The 20,730-nt window shown below is 39.5% G+C and overlaps 1 protein-coding gene across 1 annotated transcript; it reads right to left on the reverse strand.

Moving 5' to 3' along the window:
- Positions 1–1,545: 1,545 nt before the first annotated feature.
- Positions 1,546–20,321, reverse strand: MYLIP (myosin regulatory light chain interacting protein). The gene is made up of 7 exons (XM_008569545.1): positions 20,235–20,321; positions 19,617–19,807; positions 8,596–8,781; positions 7,191–7,388; positions 6,578–6,742; positions 5,261–5,681; positions 1,546–3,707 (listed from the first exon to the last, which is right to left on the reverse strand). The coding sequence occupies exons 1-7, from the start codon at positions 20,319–20,321 to the stop codon at positions 3,618–3,620; spliced, it is 1,338 nt and encodes a 445-aa protein (XP_008567767.1). The 3' UTR covers positions 1,546–3,617.
- Between the last annotated feature and the right edge of the window lie 409 nt (positions 20,322–20,730).

The following is a 20,730-nucleotide window of genomic DNA, read 5'->3' on the forward strand; positions in this document are numbered from 1 at the left end:
TAATTTGCAATGTGTTAGGATTTCTGTGAGAAGGCACTAAATATAATAAACACGAGAAAGGCAGAAATGGCCACATTTTGCCTTGGATTCTGATTGTGCTCAAACTCCTCTTAGGCTTCCTTTCTCCATGGCTTCATAAACTATGAAACTTCAGCCTTCCTTGTTTATTCTGCACTCTCTAATCATGCAAGCCTCCCTTGCACCCTCCTTCAGGCTTACATGCAACTCCTGTGTGCATTTTCCCCAGTGCTTGTGTTGGGAAATTTCCCCAAACTTCTGTTCTGTAGGGCATTTTTTTCTCAAATTGTTCTTGGAGGAATTCATGCTCTGACCATGTGTGCTCTCTCGCAGAGCTTCTGACCCTCAGTGTTCAATGGCAGAGTTCAGGGCACAACCCCCAGAATGTACCATTGTTGCATTTGAGCTCCCTATGTTTGTGGCAGGACGAATACTGAGTTGGCATACTGAAATGTGGTAGGGTGGGGAAAAACTTCTCTATCTGCACCGCGAATTCTTGCAACCGACTGACTCCAGGTTTGCCTGTTACCGAGCTTCTCAAATGCATCACGTCCGAAACCAAATGCAATTTCCCTCCTACTCCCATGGCTTGCTCCCCCATTGGCCCCTCTATTAAAAACTATCAATTTCAAGCTAGAAACAGAATTTCATGACTTGTGTGTCTCACTGTTGATTATAAACTTCTGAAGTCTTTTGACTCTAATTTTTTATGTTGAGAGATGATTAAAATTGAGTTCTCTGCCTGTTTTCCTGCTTGTGTATATCCCGTCCTCTGTGGAAGAACCAGACCTGATTGCCACCTGTCCCAAAAGTTCCTTGTTCTGAAGGCGGTGGAGAACCAAGTCCAAATTAAACCTGAATTCAAGGTCCCTGCCAATGCAACTCTGTCACACATTCCTTCAGAGCCTAATTTCTTACCACTTCATTGACATGCAGGGGATGATCCAGTCCTACCAAAGTACATTCTCCATACTTTCTTTTTTCAACTAGAATGTCAAGGCCCTGCTCAATGCTCCTTTGCAAAGCACCTTTACCCATGGCCCCTTAGCAGAATTGATCACGACCTCCTGTGCCTCCAGAGCACTTAACTTCTAGTTCTATTCTGCCCCCGTGTAATGCAGTGGCTTTCACATCAGTCACTGACTGAGCTTAAGGAGTTCACGGTCTAGTGGGGTGAGCAATGTTATTTTATCTATTTGCTGGCCTGTCATCTCACCCATCCATCCACCTATCCTCCATCTTTCCATCAACCTGGAAATGAGCATTTTAAAACTACCATGTCTAAGATCCCTGCAGTACTAATATTCTAGGATTCTGAATATTACTTAACTTCTACACAGAGAGACAATAGTGCACGTTACAGGCTAAATGCATAATACGGGCATCCCGAATCATTCATGTCTTGATGACTGTTAAACTTCCAGGGCTCAATAATAAGTTAGTAGGTGGCTCAATACATGTGTTGAATGAACAAATGAGTTAATTCTCAGAAGTTGATGAAAAATTGACTTAGGTAGAATAAAAAACTATTTTTACAAAATTATTTATTTCTTTCAACTGCTACAGATAATTGTCAGTTACATATATTATGTATAATATTCCCTACTCCACAAAGCACTCTCTGAGCAACACAGATGAGCACACACTGGCATGCCTAGAGCAGTTAGGGCCTAGCCGTAGCAGGCTAGCAGTCCTGTAAGAATACAGTCCTTGACCCTGTAGCCTGAGACTCTTGCTGCTAGGACTGAGACAGATACTTACCTGTCCCAACCAGGCAATGCCCTAGCAGCATCAGCTGGGTTTTAAAATTGTTAACTTCCAATTTCACCAATCCTTTTCTTCTCTAACACGTTCCAGTCCTTCTCCCAATTTTCTTTTCATCTGCTTGTGTCTATTACCCCATTTTTGCCTATATTCCAATCCTATAACCCAAAAACACAAGAGAATCACTACGTGAAATGATTTGAATTAGAGTCAATACCCTAAACATTTTTAGTTTTTCCACATAGTACCAAATTAGATACGTATCATGATCCTTGTTTCTTTTAAATGATTAAAACTGACTTAAGTGACAATAACTGTGACAATACACATACCCATATTTGCTTTAAAGTCTTTATTATCTTGAATATAAAAGACAGAAGTCCTCTAGGATATAACAGAGTTCTTTATGTGGAAACATTTTTTTTAAAAGTGAAAAAATAAATACCTCTTGGAATAAAGGTTTATATGCTAATATGTGCCATAAAAAAGTAGAGTTTTAATATTTGACAAAATGTCTGTGCAAAGAAACAAATGCATAAACACATTACTGCTACATTAAGGCAATATGAAAAGTATATGCAGAAATTTCAGTAAAGTGACAGTGTAGGTTTCTAGCTTTTACTTAGCTAGTATTGCACCCGATAAGGTCATGTAGGTTTCCTGACATCCCAGAAAACCTGCTAGCTGACCAGCTTCCAAAATGCCCAAGTGGGAGTGGAAAACATGTTTAAGAATATAGAAACAAAAAGAACCAAATCCTTTCTTGAAACAGACAGAGGGGACAACCAAAAGTTAATACTTAAGCATTTACTTAAAAAACAAACAAGCCCCCCCCCCCCCAAAAAAAAAGCCACAGAAAAGGATACAATATCTAGATACCTATGATAAGGCTGTAAAAGGCTTGATACTTCAAGCAAGCGACACCCATGGGTGAAGCTGGAGTCGAGTGCTTGTGGGAGGTGAGGACTACCCTTGTCTGTATACCACGAGGCTTCATCTCTCAGTGAGCTATGCTTTCCCTTCCTGAGGAAAATGCTCTCCCTTTTCAATCTTCCAATAAAATACTCCACCAACTCAAGAGACCCAAGGAGTGCTCAACTATTCCACAGAAATCTGTTAACCAAATTGGCAGCATTTTGTAATTGAAAGGCTTGGGAGCTAGAAAGAGGGAGAGGGAACTAGGGAGCCACCCCGCGTTGAGTTCTCTGCTTTCTGCTAGCCAGACTGGTTTCAATCTGACAACACTATTGTCAACTTTTTAAAAGTCACAGAATTGATTTTTAAATGTTTGCCTTCTAATCATTCTTGAACAAGTTATAAAAACGGAAATGACATTAAAACAATGACTATTTCTTTAAGAAAAATTTTCCTATTAAAAATGTTCAGAGCTCCATGACCATACAAAAAGAACAAAATAAAGTCTTAGAACTAATTCTTACAAAATCTGCTGCAGGTAGGAAACTTACCTTGGGATGCATTAAGGAGATTTACAACAGCATTTCCTAAAAGGTACCCACTTTTTGGCTATGTTGCCACCTAACTGACATCAAAGAAGATTTTACCTATTCCTTTATTTGATCATAAAAAAATTAAAGTCCAAGGAAATGTGCCTTTGTCTGAGAGCTCTTCCTGGTCCCCACACCGGAGCTGTTGGGTCTACGCATGGATGTGTTTTTGCGGTGGAGTAACTGTATTGTTATTTTTCTTCCTTTTTTTTCCTAATGTCGCATGGCAGATGGGTGTTGGAAGAATTACTTTCTCCACAATCTATCAGTTTTATAGTTTGTAATAGTGCGGTTTATGGAAACATGGCAAGTCTGATAAACGCACAACAATCAGATCACAGTTAGATTGAGAAGACTGGTGTGGGTGGGCAGATAGACGTGCTGGACGTGTTCTACACGCGACCTGCAGACGGGGCACGACTGGAAGAGAGAAGCCAACAGTGCCTGTTAGAACAGCTGGCAGGGCTCACCCTCCACACCCCAGGCATTCAGTTTTCTAAATGAGTTGTCATCAATGACTTCCAGCTTTCAATTGGTAGAGATCTTTGCTTTCTAAAAATTTTGAAAGTTTATACTTTACAAGGGCTTAAAAATAAATATTATGAAAAATATAAACTGAAGGAAAGACATTAGTTTAGTCAAACTCTAAAAAAGGCATGGGCCGGCCCGGTGGCGCGCCGCTTGGGAAGCACGGTGGCGCTCCCGCCTGAGGGTTCGGATCCCACATACAGACCGGTTCCCGCTCACTGGCTGAGCGAGGCGCGGGAGCAGCGCCGAGGGTAGCAATCCCGTTGCCGGTCCCCGGTCCGGTACGGGGGCAACACTGAGGGTTGCGATCCGTTGCCGGACACGGAAAAAGATAAAAGACAAAAAAAAAAAAAAAGGCACACAATGGGTAAAGGAATGACTAAAGATTATGATGACTTGGGCAGTGATGCAGGAGACCCTTCTAGAGACTGTGTGTCCTTGGCTCAGCTGACTGACTCGGGCCACCATGACTGGGTGGATGCCCACGTGGCTTTGCGCCTGGTCCCAGGTAACAGCCCTACATTCCTGGCTGGCTTCTCAGCAAGCGTGTGCCCTTCCTCAGCCACGAGGAGAGAGTTAGGCACGTGGGTCAGAATATGTGGGCAGAAAAAGACAAATCCACGACTGCCCCTGGGGAAGTAACGCATTGTGGCTGCATGGGCTACTCTGCAGGCTCACTAGCTAGCCTTAAAGTTTTATGTAGCTTTACATAAAACCACCATGACAAATGGCAAACACTTCTGAAAAATGAAGCTGAACTGAAAAAAATTACTGTAAAAGGAAATGTAAAGTTCCTCTTCATGTAAGAAGAATGCAAGAAAGGAAAAATACTATATATGTTATTTCTATTTTTGTGCATTAATTTTAAAATTAGTTTGAATTGCTAATAAGTAATAGCCATTCCAAGAAGCCCTAGAAGCATATGCAGTAATAAAAGGAAATTAATCACAAATAATCGCAGAGTAAACAACCCACTCATGGATAACTGAGAGTTAACTATAAAACCAAAACTCTAGTACTATTTCCCAAATATTTTAAGTAAATAATAAAGACCATCCTCCTAAGTGTCAAAAAACGGAGGCAACATGAAATGGAAGAGGAAGCGCTGGACCAGGCCTCACAAGTTCTGGATTCTAGTCTTTGGTTCAGCCACTAAGTAGACATGCTACCTTGTGAATCTAAGCCTCATTTCCAGCACCAGAAAACAGTCTATGATTTAGAGTGATTATGCTGCTGAAAATAATATGCTACTCCAAAATGTTTCCAAAGGGCAATTCCTTTTAAGTCGCCAAATACAAAGACCCTTTCCAGGTCCACCCAGAGGTAGGCATTCTTCGTCTATGTATTAGTGAGCCAAGACCTGGCACCTAGCAGGCACTCATTAACTACTAACTGGAGGGACAGGGGAGCCAGCCAGGTAAAAACAGGCCAGCTGACACCCTCACCTGCAGCTGGGCAGCACAGCTCTCACAGCACACAGTGTGGCCACAAGGACAGAAGGTGGAGTTGATCTCCTCCTCGCAGCACACCATGCACAGCATGGCTTCCTTCAGCTTGCGCAGCTTCTCCTGCAGCGCCCTGGTCTGCTGGCAGCTGAGGCCCTCACAGCTGCTGCAGTTCAGGCTGCTCTCTGAGGACTTCAGAGGAGAGTTTGGAGGGCTCTGGTCACTTCTAGAAACGAGGTCCACAATGCCAGCATTGTACAGCGCCCTCCTGGCATGGTCATATACCTCCTTTGATGTTCTTTTAATATCGAAGACATACTTCTTGCCAAGGTTAATGTTCTCATTCAGAAACAGAGACGCCAAGTGGCCCTTCAAGTCGCGACTATACTGCATCATGACGGCATTAGTCACCGTGTCACACCTGAGAGGAGAGATTGAACATCTACTTTAATATGGAAGAGCCCAGGCAGCTCTATAATTTAGACCTTCAGACACTGCTGTCAGTGGGAACAGTCATGTCAGCAGTCATTTATTCTTCTTGTTTGTATACATGAAAGTACGTTCTTCCAGTTTTTTTATGTGTTAAATATCTTAATGATTCCACCTTTGTTTCTCAAATGTCTCCCAAGAACTTCTGATAAAGCAGCTGTAAATATAGAAGACAGTGAACATGTACCTCCTCCTCCTCCAGGATATGAGCTACAGTCTCAAGCAGCTTGTGGGAGAAAAAGGACATTTTTCTTTGAATTCTTGGCTTTTACGTTAAAAACACCTATACATTTTCCATTCTGTTCCACAATTTGTGTGTGTATTTTTACCTAAAATTTTTAAGATTGCCTACCAATTAAATTTCTTGATTTTAATTTTCCAAATATTCAAGTCCAATCACAACTCGGCTTTAAAGTACCCTCTGAAATGAGAGAATCAGTATTGTTATTAAGAAATTCCTATGACGTATGCAGAGAGGATTTAGGAGAGCAGCTCTCTCAGAAAGGAAAGACGCCCTGTGTCATCCTACTGCTGGAAAGGGGCACAGGCCCCAGCACTTCGGGTTGTCTTGGGGAGAGGAGGTGGTATAAGAAGACCAGGTAAGAGGTGTGCAGGGGACTATGTTTATGTCGCCCCTAACATACCCTTTCTGTGGTTGAAGGAGGACTCCACTGCTATTGCGAAACATGACGGTCAAAAGCAGCCCATTTCTTAAATTCTATACTAGACTCATTGACACAACAATACAAGGAACTGTAGATACCTGGTTGTCACCTAAAAATCTTAGGGCTGGGACGCTAGGGTTATCAAGGAAGTAGCCATACGTGCCTGTAGAAAGCATGCGTTTCAGTTATCGCTCGGTAGAGCCCGCTGGCCGCCCTGGTGCTGATCATTTTAAACAGCAGCACGATGCTATTCCCAGACTCCTTGGTGACTGTCAAGTACACGTTCTTTCCTGACTGGGTGGCCATCTGCACCACAGGATAAGCTATCCTAAAAGATGGGAAGAGAAAAGTGAGCAAGCCCGGAAGGAGTGATGTATCACAATGTGCGTGCCTTTGTAGGGTCCCCATTTGCTCACGACCCAGCAGTAAAATCAGGTACTTAATCTGGGGCTATCATACAACCATGTGCTCCCTAGTTATAAAGGCACATTGAAAAGCAGGTGTATATATGTGGAGAGAAGTGTTGAAGCCAGTTTTGGGTGTGTGTGAATTATTTGAAAAATATTAACTGCCACATCAGTACACTTTGAGTTAGCATTAAAAAAATAATTAAATAGTTATTAAGGCCTGAACAAAGTTAATGTAATACCAAAATGTTATGTTTTATTACTAAGAGATGGCTGTTTAGTAAATCCCTCTCCATTTTCTATTTTCATGATGACACTTACAGATATACAAGCATGCTTAAGTATAAAAAAACTTAAGACTTGGGTTACCTGTTAATTGGGCTAAAGTCATCTTTACAAATTGAGATTCCTTCAGGTCCAACCCCAATGAGGAGTTTCTGCCCTTCGCTGTCCCTCACAGAATGCCACTCTATGCCATAGTTTTCCATTGCCGACACAATCTGCAAAACTTGGTATTCAGCAGAAGCCTGGCTGGTCCCCTCCAACTCCTTATGCTTTGCAACAATGCTATAGGACATGAAAAGGGCAGAGTTATACAGAGATAAATTACAGTCTTTAGAGATTAATCTGTATACTTTTCACTGGTGAATTACGCTGATATGAACACGTATGAATCACAAAATCCTACAACTATATATTATTGATGTTTCATTTATTTAGCAAACTTACCATAAAGTATTTCCAAGACACTGTTCAAGATCTCGACTATCAAATAATTAGCAGGAAACACTTTCGGCGATGTTGGATGGGGAGGAGTTGGAAGAATTGTAGAAAATCTCTAAAAATATGTGTAAGACAAATTTCTCATGCATTTGTCTATAAATACTTTATAAGTTTCATTATAATAGAGCGTTATAAGGGACTGATTAGACCATTTGCGACTGAAGAAAATACAAAATTTATTTTTATTGTAGCAGACAGCCTCTGATATGGTCCTTGATGATCCCTCCTGGTATTCACAGCCTTGTGTTATTTCCTCCCCTTGAGTGTGGGCTGGATTAATGACTTGCATCTAATGAATAGAATATGGCAGAAGTCATGGGATGTCACTCACTTCTGAAATTATTACAAAAAGACCTCGACTTCCATCTCTAGTGTTCTCTCTTGCTCTGACTTGGATCACTCGCCTTGGGGAAAGCCAGCTGCCAAGTCATGAAATCACCCTGAGGCGCATGTGGTGAGGGAAGGAGGCCAGCCCATAAACCACATGAGACAACTGGAGTGCATCCCTCCCTCAGGTGAGCCTTCAGATGAGGCTGAACTCACCATGAGGTTGGCTGCAGAACAGGCAGATAATGTTTGTTGTTTTAAGCCACTAAGTTTTAGGGTAACTTGTTATGTAGGAATGGAGAACTAAGATGCCTACGTTAGGCCTCTTGGTTTAATTCTTGCTGGGATGAAAACACCAATATACATGATAGATCTTTTATTAAAAGATTTAAAAGATTTACATTCTTAAAAGATTAGATTTAAAAATTTTTCATTATATAATATTTCCCATAAGGGCATTTATTTGCATAGACTATGTTTGTGTTTATAACTTCCTCAAATAAAAGGCTAAATAAATATTTTGAAAAAAATTGGTTAAGTTGGGCAATGGCCCAGTCTCAACCTCACAATTATCTGTATGTACCATAGATTCATTTTCTTTTGGAAATGCTTATACATTTGATAGCTCTGTTAATGTAGATGTTAGCCTTGACCACAGCCTCACCTGTTTAAGGCAGCACTGGAGAGCTCCTTTGCACACAGCTCCTCGTAGTTGTACTTGGCAGTGTTTTGGTTGTAGTCCCCAAACTTGGTCTGGGCCAGGAGGGCACTGAGTTCCACTGCCTGCTCTGGGGAGCAAAGGAGGTGGCCTGCCAAGAGGGCCTCCTTGATGTGCAAGAAAAAAATGTGCCTGTAAAGCAATGTGAGAATGAGGTTATGCTCGGGGATAATTGCATATCAGACCTCACCTGCTTAGCAATTTCACAGTCACTTTTAAGTAGGGAAAACAGAGCAATTTCACAGTCACACTGAAAATGCTTAACGTTAAAGAACGCTTTTTTATCATTAGCATTAAGACAAAATAAATAAGCACTAAGTTTATTAGGAATAAAAATTATAATGCAAACAAAACAAATCTAATTAAAACAAGTTCATTAACATTAGAATTACAAACTATAAAATAATTATACAAAAAGTTCTGCATTATAAAAAAATTTTAAAAGAAATTATCTTAATGAGAAAAAAAATTTATCTGGATGTGGATTCAGATTTAATCTTAAAGAACTCCATAAAAAGGCAATATCTTCACCTTTTTTTCAAATGATCCCCAAATCTCTAGTCTAAGCCCCAGCTTCTGTCCTTAGAATCATATTCAAATATCCAACCACCACCTGGAAGTTCTTCAGTATCTCGATTTCAGCCGTTCAAAACCAAACTCACTGTTTTCTTTCCCAAATCCACTTTTTCTCCCAGTGGAAACCACAGACTCACTTTTGACTCTTCATCTTATTTCTGCCTACTTTCTTGTCACTAAAAACTCTTTAAACGTAGTTCCATTTTCTCCACTTGTACCTCCTCGACCCCACGTGCAGCTCTCAACTGTCAGAAAACTTACAATGTCCTCTGAGCCACATTCCTCCTCCAGACTCTGTGCTAGTCCCCCTTCCAAGCTGCTTGCTTCTACTGCCAACTTGTCATTTCTCTGCTTCAAATCCTTCAAGGGATCCCCACCCTTTGGCTCAGCTATCCAGCCCCATCTCCTGTCATTATCTCCAGCCACTATGCACCAGAAAAGGGACAATTTCTCTCCCTGGAAAGTGCAGGAAGCACGTTCATGCCCCTGTGTCTCTGGCCTTGCTGCTCCCTCTGTCCTGACGGCCAGTTTTTCTGTAGCCTCACTTAAATATCCCTTGGTCTATACTGCATACAAACCAGCTATTCCTCTATTATAGTATTTGACATATTATAACATGTATAACGGTTATATAGTCAGCTGCACGTAAGCTGACTTCTCAAGCACCTTCAGCATCAGAGAGCTCCATAAATACAGGTAAAACTGCATATTATCTATGATTAGTTTATAATTCCAACCTTCCTTTCATTCTGTTTGAGCCTGTCCTAACTGTATACAATATTATATTCTGCATTTACTGAAAAAATTCAGATATTGTTTGCATTGCCCAAAATCCTGAAGAGAATATCTAAACTACCATAGGCAGATTAGCCTAGATTATAAAATTTGTCTCTTGCAAATGTGAAGTTTTAACCTTCCTTTGATGACTTGTGATAACCTCTCAAACATGTTTAGATGACACAATCTCCTTCCATTAATAAATGAATTACAATCATTGGTACTGCTCTGAACATTACATAACTCAGATCCCTACTTTGACCAAGTGTGCTATCCTTATTCCAGTCCTCAACATTGCTTTTATTTATACTGTTGCCCCTTCATATCTGCAGGTTCCCTACCTGTGGATTCAACCACAGATGGAAAATATATGGGGGAAAAAAAAACAACCAATAAAAATTAGCAATACAGTAATAAAAAACAATACAAATAAAAACCAATATAGTTTAATAATTATTTGCATAGCATTTACATTGTATTAGGTATTACATGTAATCTAGAAATGATTTAAAGTATACAGGAAGATTGCATAGATTATATGTAAACACTATGCCATTTTATATACAGGTCCTGAGCATCTGGGGATTTTGATATCTGTGGAGTCATTGAACCAATCCCCTGAGGATAGCTAGGAACTACTGTACACTGTACCTGCATCTGACATTCCAGGTAGAGTGAATAACGTGAGCAAGGTAAGTAAAAGAAGTAGGAGAAAGTGAGGCTACAAATATAGGGAGGGGCTACACTGAGCATCTCCAAATATCAGGCTGACAAGAGCATTAATCTTCCTTTAACTAAGAAATGTTTAAATTCAATGTTCTGGGCCTTCTATGACAATAAAGAAACATTTTAAATGATCAAACTTTGCCAAATAATGCAGTTTTTTTCTTTATTTAAAGCCCCTATACAGAAATCACAATAAGAATGCATAATAGCATTGAAAGAAGATAAACATGGTTTTTATTAACCCAAACATCTGCTAGTCTTTAAAGTGTTTCTGACATACTGCTAAACTGAGAAGGGGGCTCCACTGGGGCAAAGAGATGAGCAGAAAAATAACTTGTTTTAAAATAGCTATTTGGCGACTGAGGTCTAGCATTCTCATAAAACCACGGTGTTACAATACAACACTGCTTCAGCCCTCAAATGGCTTTTTAGATGACCAGTCGGTAAACTTGCTTTTCGTTAACATACCTGTCTCTGAATTTGATTGGGAGGGGGTGTGTTATTAGGAAACTAAAATCTGAATCTATGCCTATGTTGAAGAAGGAATTATGTGCTCAAAGATTATAAGGATATTAACACCAGCTCTTTTCCATTTAATGACTTCTTAAGTAAAAGTGTCTTTTAACTTATTTTCCAAGTATCAAGTTAGAAACTAGTTCCTGCTTTATTAAGTAGTAAAGTATAGCCTGCAAATGAGTTTCGAAACTCATTCAATTTCTTTTTCCAAACCATCCACGCCTGCTTCTGGAGAGACAGCTGCCAAATCAAAGGCAAAGAAGCAAATCAAAGGAGCAAAACATAAGCAGGTGGTCAGCAGCCTGAGAGTAACACTGGTCCTTTCCCCACATGAGGGCCAGAGTGTAAAAACAGTGGAGCGAGTGGGCAACTGGCCTTGTCTACACACTCCACATTCTAGGCACAGTCCTCACAATCCAACCAATCACCTCTCAACAGCCCTACCTTTCAAATATCATAACCGGATTTCCCATCTTTTTAACACTGTTACAGTGAGGATTAAGCTTCTAAAACATGAACTTTTGGGGGACACATCTGACCCAAAGCACATGGGTACAAATGAATTCATACTTACTGTAGCATTATGGAAGATAGAAATAAAACAGGTGAACATGAGGATAAGCCAAATTTTAATTTCAAAAAAGAATCACGTATTCTCAATATATTTTTGTTTCAAAGTACTTCAAATTTCCTTTTTTTTTTTTTTTAAAAAGATGACCAGTAAGGGGATCTTAACCCTTGACTTGGTGTTGTGAGCACCACGCTTTTCCAAGTAAGCGAACCGGCCATCCCTATATAGGGATCCAAACCCATGGCCTTGGTGTTATCAGCACCTCACTCTCCAAAGCGAGCCACGGGCCGGCCCAAATTTCCTCTTTTTTAAAAATCAATTCCTTTTTATGGTGTTAAGGAATGAAGTCACACCATTTATCTTTTAAAAGTTGTAATCAGAGAACTCTCCTCTAAATACTGGCTTAGGGCCGAGCCCCATGGCGCACTCGGGAGAGTGCGGCGCTGGGAGCGCAATAGCGCTCCCACCGCGGGTTCAGATCCTATATAGGGATGACAGGTGCGTTCACAGCGCTCACTGGCTGAGCGCGGTGCGGCCGGTATCAAAAAGGACAAAAATAAATAAATAAATAAATAAATAAATACTGGCTTATCTCATGAAGCAATCATCTCATAATCAAAGCAGAACTTCCTGAAAACCAATCAGGAGTTGTCAGTCTGCTCATCGGGACAGTGACTCTCAGTTATTGCCCTCCAGCTATCTCACCAGTTACACCATTTTGAGGAGCTTTTCATGACCAATGTAAAATAACAATATCTGAGATTCAACATTAAACTCACAATTTAAGTAACTAGCCTAAAACGTGTTTAAAATGGCCAAGTAGCTATTTTTAAAAACTCTCAATTACCAATCACTGAACTGCATTTGTATCTGAAAGGCATGAGCAAACCAAGGCATGACTGGCCATGGGGAGTAATGGCTGGTGTGTCCCTCATCTCCCAAGGCAGACCCCCACTGTGATCATCAGTACACATGTCTCAGTCCAGTGAGTCACTTAACCACATCAGTCTATTTTAAACCAAACTGTGTCTGCCAAGTTATATTTAAAAACTATCAAATCAAAACAGAATTGCTGTAAGAGTTTTGTTTTGTATTTTAAACTCCAGTAAAACAAAAATCAGTTCAAGATGGATCATAGGCCTAAATGTGAAAGCTAAAAACATAATGCTTTAAAAACTCAATATAAAAGAGTATCTTCATTGCTTGGGAGTAGAAAAGGTTTCTCAGGAGGCAGCCCACAAAAGCCACAAAAGAAGAAAAATGGATAAATTAGACTTCATCAAAATTAAAAACATCTATGTATCAAAAGACATCAGGAAAACAGGCAAGCCATAGGAAGAAATATATTTACAAAACAGATATTCAATAAGGAACAAGTATCTAGGATACATAAATAATTTGTCAGCACCACGCTCAGCCAGTGAGTGAACCGGCCATCCCTATATGGGATCCGAATCCGGGGCCTTGGTGTTATCAGCACCGCACTCTCCCGAGTGAGCCACGGGCCGGCCCTACATAATTTGTACAACTCAAAAATAAAGGGAAACAACTCAATAAAAGCACATAAATGACTTAAATAGATACTTCACAAAAGAAGACATATGAAAGGACAATATGCACACGAAAAAGTACGTAACATTAATTGGCAGAGAAATGTAAATTTAAACCACAACACTCTATCACTACACACCCACCATAAGGCTGGCAGGGATGCAGAGGAATAGTACTCTCCTACATTCTCGGGGGGGAGTAAAGAATAGTACAATTGCTTTGGGAAAAGGTCTGGCAGTTACTTATGAAACTAAACAATAACCTACTCTAGGACCCAGCTATTTCATTCCTAGATATTTACTCACAAGAAATGAAAACACATGTGTCTACAAGAAAAGACTTGTACTAGGATGTTCATAACAGTTATATTCATAATAGCTGGAAAACAGGTGTTCATCAATAGGAGTATGAAAAACCAAACTAGTACATTCATACAACAGAATACTATCCAGCAAGAAAAAGGAACAAACCACTGATATATACAATATGGATGAATTTCAAAAAATTTATGATGAACAAAAGAAGCCAGACACCAAAGAGTACATACTGCATGACTCCGTATGTATAAAGTTGGAAAAACCTACAACCGTGGTTGTGGAGTGGAGCTGGTGGGGTGGGGAAGAAGGGTGGGGCTGACTGCAGAAGGGCAGGAGGGAACTTTCTGGAGTGATGATAATGCTGTAAATCTTGATAGGAATTTTGTTTAAACAAGTATATCCATTTCTCAAAGCTCGTTAAATGGTATAATTAGGATTTATGCATTTCATTATACGTAAAATTTACATCAAAAGAAAGAACGGAAGGCAAACACTGAGTTCTACTTAATGATACGCACACTGATGTATTTTGGGGGAAGTGTACTTATTTGCAACTTATTTTGAAATGCTTCAAAAAGTAAGATAGATTGGTAGATGGGTAGAGGGACTGATAAATGGATAAATATGTAATAAAGCAGGTATAGTAAACTATTAATAATAGAATTTAGGTGGGAATATATGGGTGTTCATTGTAAAAATCTTCAACTTTTCTGTGTTTGAAAATTTTCACAAGAGGTTGAGAAAATAATATTAGTAAAAAATGGCTTACAGTCAAGGTTCAGAAGTCACATAAATGGCGATACCTAAAACGAACCATCAAATCTATGTCATGGAGAGCTTGCAATAGAGAAATCGGTCATAGACAAATAATTACCAAGTAATTACTTTGTCAGGTCTCTATTCAGGCTTAAGGAGCCTTCTCAAAGCCCAAAATATAAAATGGTAATTGTTGATAAATGTGCCCCCTACTCTAAAGCAGTTAACAGATATGCAGGGTGGAATTTCCACCTTCAAAAGTGATGACAACCCACACCAGAAGAATACTATTACTCCAAAGCATAAAAGCTGCACTTCTAAAAAATGTGTTTATTGACTCATAGTAGATACCTGTCCTAGGCAAACACCAATCCAGGAAAGCCTATAGTCTACAAGTGTTAACTACAATCTCTTTCTCAATAATCTAGATTAGTCAGGAGTGTTATTAGATGTGGTTATTTTACAATGCAAAGAAGGTGGAATTTTCAGATCTAATCATCTCTTTAACTGCCTTCAAATCATGAGTTACTTGCTAGGTCCTGGGGCTGGTACAGAAGAGGGCTGGGACCACGTTGCCTCAGGACACCATTCAGAACAAATATACCTGGTGTCCCTGCAGCTGCTCAACACTGGCCATCCTGAGTCTAATCCTAAGTGACTTCTAAATGCTCAGATTTTACATTAAATGACATTTTAAAAATGGTCTTTGAATGTATCATGCAAATACTATAAGTATCAGAAATTCAAAGGGACTAAAGGTGCCCAGATGGGAGTTCCTTGGCTAAATAAATATATATAAAAACACAAACATCCTATAGTCTTAGCAAAAAGAACTTAACAGATAAACTGGAATTCAGAATTCAATTAATACTCATACTTTCTTTGGAAATAATATACACACATATCTGCTTTTACCTTTTTTATTTTCCCAGGGTCTATTTTGTGTTTGGGCAAAAAAATTTTAAGAAGTGTCATTCTACTTTTAGACTTATGGTTGATATGAAGAACATATATGATCCTTTAGAATAATAGATCGATACTGCTATAAAAGCATCTTAGGGAACCTGCCTACCCTGAATCACACAAAGGTAAATTATGTAATCAACTTTTACTAATGGCGACAAAAGTTTTGAAAGACTATGGATATAATTTATCTAGGCTAGGCACAGGCTAGAACCAATCTGATTCAGTTCTGAACTGGTCTGAAATCATCACATCATACCCGCCCATAATTTACATGTGGCATTCGCTCTGTGGGTTTCAATAATGCCATCTTCTCCAGATTTCTACACGTCTAAGTGATTTTTGTTGGAAGACAGGGAAAACTGAGTAAGTACTTAGGACTATAAATTGCATGAAATTAGACAAAGTGATGCTGTAGTTTGAGAACTATGTGAACTTCATAAAAGGTCCAGGTGAATGGTAGTTCATTTTAGATAAGAATAGTCACAATAAACACATGGTCTGGCATAGAGTGGAGGGGATAAAAGAACAGAAAATAATCACTACAAAACATTTATTAATGGTGAAATTTCTTTTAGATACTCTCAACTTTTCAGTTCATAGAAGCAAACTGAAAAACATTTTAGTATCTATAAGAAAATTTATATTATTAGGATAAGTTGCTACTTATTTCCAAGTTCTTAATTCATTGATTCAACAAATATTTATGCACCAGGCATTTGTTAGACTCTGGGGATACAATGCTGATCAGCTCCCTGTTTAATGGAATTTAGATTATTAGAATAACCAATAACAAACGTCACGTCAGTAAATGTATGTTATAAACTCGTTAAATGCAACAGGCAATGTCTTGGGAGAATTTAGTCCCCCAAGCAGGGCTAGATAAGGCTTTTCTGAGGAGTGATGAGGTCAGAAAGGTGGCAGGGATTTAACAAGGGACAAGTTAAACTCATCGCCGCTTGCATCATTAAAATCTTGATGAAATTTAACATCCAAGATTACAGCACTTCCATGAACACTTAGCTCAGGACTCACAGAGCCCTTGTACTGGGGTTGTTTCCTGGGAAAGAGAATTCAGGTGTTGGTGAGCCTTAACTAAGCAAGATTGCCCCTAGCAAAGACCACAGAGCTCCGCTAAGATGTGGCCAAGTTAGGAGAAATATAAAGATTTTACTGGCAGTGGATGGTATAATGGCCAGTGTAGATGAAGCACAAACTCATAGTTCTCTAATCTCTGGTTTTGAAAATGTTGACAAAATCCAGTCTGAATTGCTGTGAATAACTGAAAGCCTTTGAAAGGCAAGAATTTCCAATATTATTATTTCAGATCTACTTCCAGAATACATTAATTTGTTTTACTTTTCGTTTTAATGCACAGCATGGCAAACATCTGCTGAAAATTCCTGCCGTCTCCACCTCTGACATGTGCCAGATGAGTCTGAACAAGACTCTCCTTTCACTTTTGAGGTCCCCATTCAAGACCAAACATAACAATCTAAGTAGAAAAACCAAGTCTAAAATTAGGCCAAACTAGAGACCAGATGAACTCTATCTACCAATCTAAGCAGACACTTGATATGTTCTTTTTCTGTCTTCAGAGAAATGTATTTAGGAAAACACTAAGGAAAATAATATAAAGACAAAGCAGAAGCAAAGGAAAAAAAGTTATTGCTAGGAGGGATTTAGAAACAATCTCTTTCTGTGCTCTCAAGAGAGATGAAGAGCTGAGCATAGTCTTGGAAGTCTGTATGGCTGGTGGTTGGTAGCAGAGTTGGACCTAGAATACAGGGCTTCTGCCTGGACCCCGGTGTTTTCCTGTGACAATCAGGCCTTCCTCCCTGGTCATTCTCACAGCAGACTCCTTAATCTGATATTGACTAGTAAGTTAACTGCCCCCAGTTAGGCCAGCTCTATGGTAAGAAGGCTACTTTAATTGTCCACAGAGGACAACTCTGCCAGGGTATTTCAGCACCATTTAATAAACTGTCCAGACACTTTCAGTATCCTAAACACACCCTCATGACTTGACTTAGAAGAGACAGTAAAAAAAAATCACCTCTCATAACTGGATTGTCAAAGCTGAGTTTACTAAATACATAAACAGATCTATCGTATATTCATGGTATCTTATATATTTTATAACAAATAATTACACATCAGGAAGTTTATCAACCAGCTTTATTTTGCTAAAATAACATTTTAAAAATAAGTATTTTTGTTCTACAGTATCATGCATACAAAAACGATGCTAATTGTAAACTGGACCAAGTACAATTTCTCATCTCCTTATTAAAAGGTACAAATCCTTATTACAAATCACTTTATCTAGTTATTGAAGCATAATGCTATCTATCTATCTGTATAAAAATGGCATTTTCTTAAAGTTCTATATTTCAGGCAACCCCACAAAAACAAATACAATTCACCAATGTATTGAAAGCAAGTCAAAAGTTTAGACCACACTAACTTTTCAACACGATTTCAAAAAAATTAAAATTACCTGGTTGAACTAGGTATGGACATTCTTTGAGTGCTATCAGCCATGAATCTCAAGAGCCAAAGCCAATTGATTCAATAAAGGAAAAACCAAGATAGGAAATTTAATTCAAGTTTTAATTCATAAAATGTCTCTATTTCTTCCATGAATAAAATAAATTGGATAACAGTTATTAACCCAATTACAGGAAAGCACAGGTAGAGACCATCTAGTAGTCAATTAAAATGTCTGAATGCATTCATAATGCAAGCGTATTATGCTATTATCACTGCAGCCATTGTTTAAATGAAGTATTTGGTCCTCCAAGCTTCTGCAGATTCAAAAAATAAATTTGTGTCATCAAAACTGGCATCTAGAGGTCCTGAAATTATTGCAAAATCACAATAAGACTACAAGATGAAAAGTCCAATATGTTGTGTTACATATATTTTCTCTTTTACTCGACTGCAAGTTATGACAGTGAAGTACAAAGAACAAGCTTTCACAAATCAGCTTTAAGTTAAAAAAAAAAAAAAAAAGCCTCTTTGGATTAATATAAACAGCTAAAACATCCTAAAACATACAATCATTTGAATACTTGGCAAGATATGTTCAGAAACACTAAGAATTCATTATGCCAACTTCCTCTAAAAACAAAAATTAAATATTTATCTCAACCTTTAAAACTCCATAACAAGGAAAAGTGAAGATCTGAAATTTGAATACTTTTCAAAATGTGTTTCCATCAGTCCTTTCATAAACAAACAAATATTTTAAAAACTCTTAAAGGATATTGCTCACTCGTCATTACTCAAAATTTTCAGAATTACATGCATGGAAATTTCCAAGCCAAAGGATTATGAAAAACATGAGAACTTAGACCCAAAGTTTGTTGTGTTGTTAAGAGTTTTCCTTTTCTTTTTGGATATGCCACTGTAAGATGTAAGTCTCTTGCATTTCAGCAAAAAATATTAAACATCATTTTCCTACTTTGGCTCATCCTTGAGGAAAGTATTAGTCAGTCAAGAGGAGAACACATTTTGTCTGAAAAAGGGGACCCTGTGCTTCAGTTGTTTACCACTACTGGCGGTTTTTTGTTTTGTTTTTTTTTACAATGTAGAGAGATAAACTCAACAATCATCTATAATATACCTGTGGGTTGGAATTCAGTTACAGTGGCCTTGAAAGAGTGTTTTTTTTTTAAGAAACTAAAAAAACTTAAAATTCTGCATGAAGTTAGGCAGCTCTTTGCTGCACACTGTAATCTGACACTAGGCTGAAGAAGTTGACCAAGTTTAAGTAACCCAAGAGGAACTGTTTCCTGCTTTCTGTTAGAACAGTCTACAGTGACCTACAGTAACACTGCTGAGACAGAGGTTACTATCGGGCATTAGATGCTGCTATCAGGAAGTCAGTCTGGTCTTTTTTCTCTTTTTTTTTTTTTTTGTGGTGTGGCACTCATCTCAAGTGTTTGTAAGAATTCAACCCTGCTCTCCCATTAAGTTTATAAAGACAAGAAAAACAAAAAGAAGAGTGGGAAAATGAACCCAGGCCAAACAGGTAGTTCGCTTTCAACCTCAACAAAAGGGCTGTGCCATGAAAACTTAAGTTGTGAAGGAACTGACTCTACAGCAAAACAAATTTGCCTGTGAACATCGCTGGGAAGGTGCAAAGGCCCCTTCTAAATGGAATTAAAGGTATATTTGACATTGGTTTATTTAACATTGGGTTACTTTACCTAGTCTGCTCCTGTAGGATGAGATGAGGCTCCACGAAGAACTTGACTCTCAGTTTAAGCCGGTAAGGGGCTAGCCCATCCATCTGTTGAGAGATCCGGTTTCTCAGATTCAGCCATAAATTTTCACCTTTGCTACCCGTAAACTGCAGTCCAAAGTAATCAACTTCTATGATTCCCAATCGCCTGCACACCTAAAACAAAAATGAATGCAGCATGGATGAGCGAATGGTAATGCAGTCAAAGCAAACCCAAGAGCTCCACCTAAATCCTAGATTACTGCATACTTTTAACAAAGTTCAACGGTGTTTCAATTCCCGTTGCAAGCTGGAAAACCAAAGTTCTAAGGCTCCAGTGATACTAACCCCCTAGCTCTAGCATGTAGCCAGTATCTAGCTTTAATATCTAGGGCATGACCAATTGCAGCAGAGAAAAAGGAGTTCTCAAAACGAGGGGACGCTACAGGGTATTTTCCTTCCTATTCCAATCACCGGAATTCCCTCCACCAGCACAATCTGCATAGCTGATTTGGCAGCTTATTATCTGGACAGTTTTAACCATCTGGATTCCAAAAAACAAACACACTGAGGAAACACGCCACAAGTGTCAGCTAAGCTTTACAAGCGCTTTTCCAAACATCTCGGGTCTAGATGGTTTGAGGGAACAGCGTTTCACTGGATCAAATTTGCTGTGTGCCACACGAACCATGCACTGTTTGCAACCGACCTTCTTCCCTCTCAAGGAAACACATGCTTAAAGACAACCCAGCAGCGGATGACCCAAACCTACACTCTTCTCGTCCCCTGCAAATCCAGAGATGCAGGTGAATGGTCGACTTGAGAAGCAACATGAGACAAGGGCTCCGGCTTGTCTGCCAACGAACCCCGGGGCCAGAGACCGCTTCGAGCCACCCCATCCTGGGACGCGGGTGGCGCTGCCAGGCGCCGCAAGGATCCCACGGGCGGAATCACGCACACACCTGCAGCAGGTGTGCTGGGCGACCTTCTTCTGGGAAAGTGCCGGGCTGGGGGGCAGGGTGGCGGCTGCGGGCTCCGTGCTGTGCCCGTGCCCCCAGCGCTGGGGGTCCCCGCCGCGCGCCCCGTGAGCCGGGGAGGGG

This window comes from Galeopterus variegatus, unplaced genomic scaffold (assembly GCF_000696425.1).
Source record: "Galeopterus variegatus unplaced genomic scaffold, G_variegatus-3.0.2 Scaffold508, whole genome shotgun sequence".
NCBI classification, from domain to species: domain Eukaryota; kingdom Metazoa; phylum Chordata; class Mammalia; order Dermoptera; family Cynocephalidae; genus Galeopterus; species Galeopterus variegatus.

Bases quoted from the DNA above. Each gene is read 5' to 3' on its own strand.
- MYLIP (XM_008569545.1), bottom strand. From the start codon at position 20,321: ATGGTTCGTGTGGCACACAGCAAATTTGATCCAGTGAAACGCTGTTCC. The intron at 7,389-8,595 runs GTGAGGCTGTGG...CATGTCCTATAG, and splicing joins TCCAGTGCTGCCTTAAACAG to CATTGTTGCAAAGCATAAGG. The intron at 6,743-7,190 runs GTAACCCAAGTC...CCCATCTTTTAG, and splicing joins GACTTTAGCCCAATTAACAG to GATAGCTTATCCTGTGGTGC.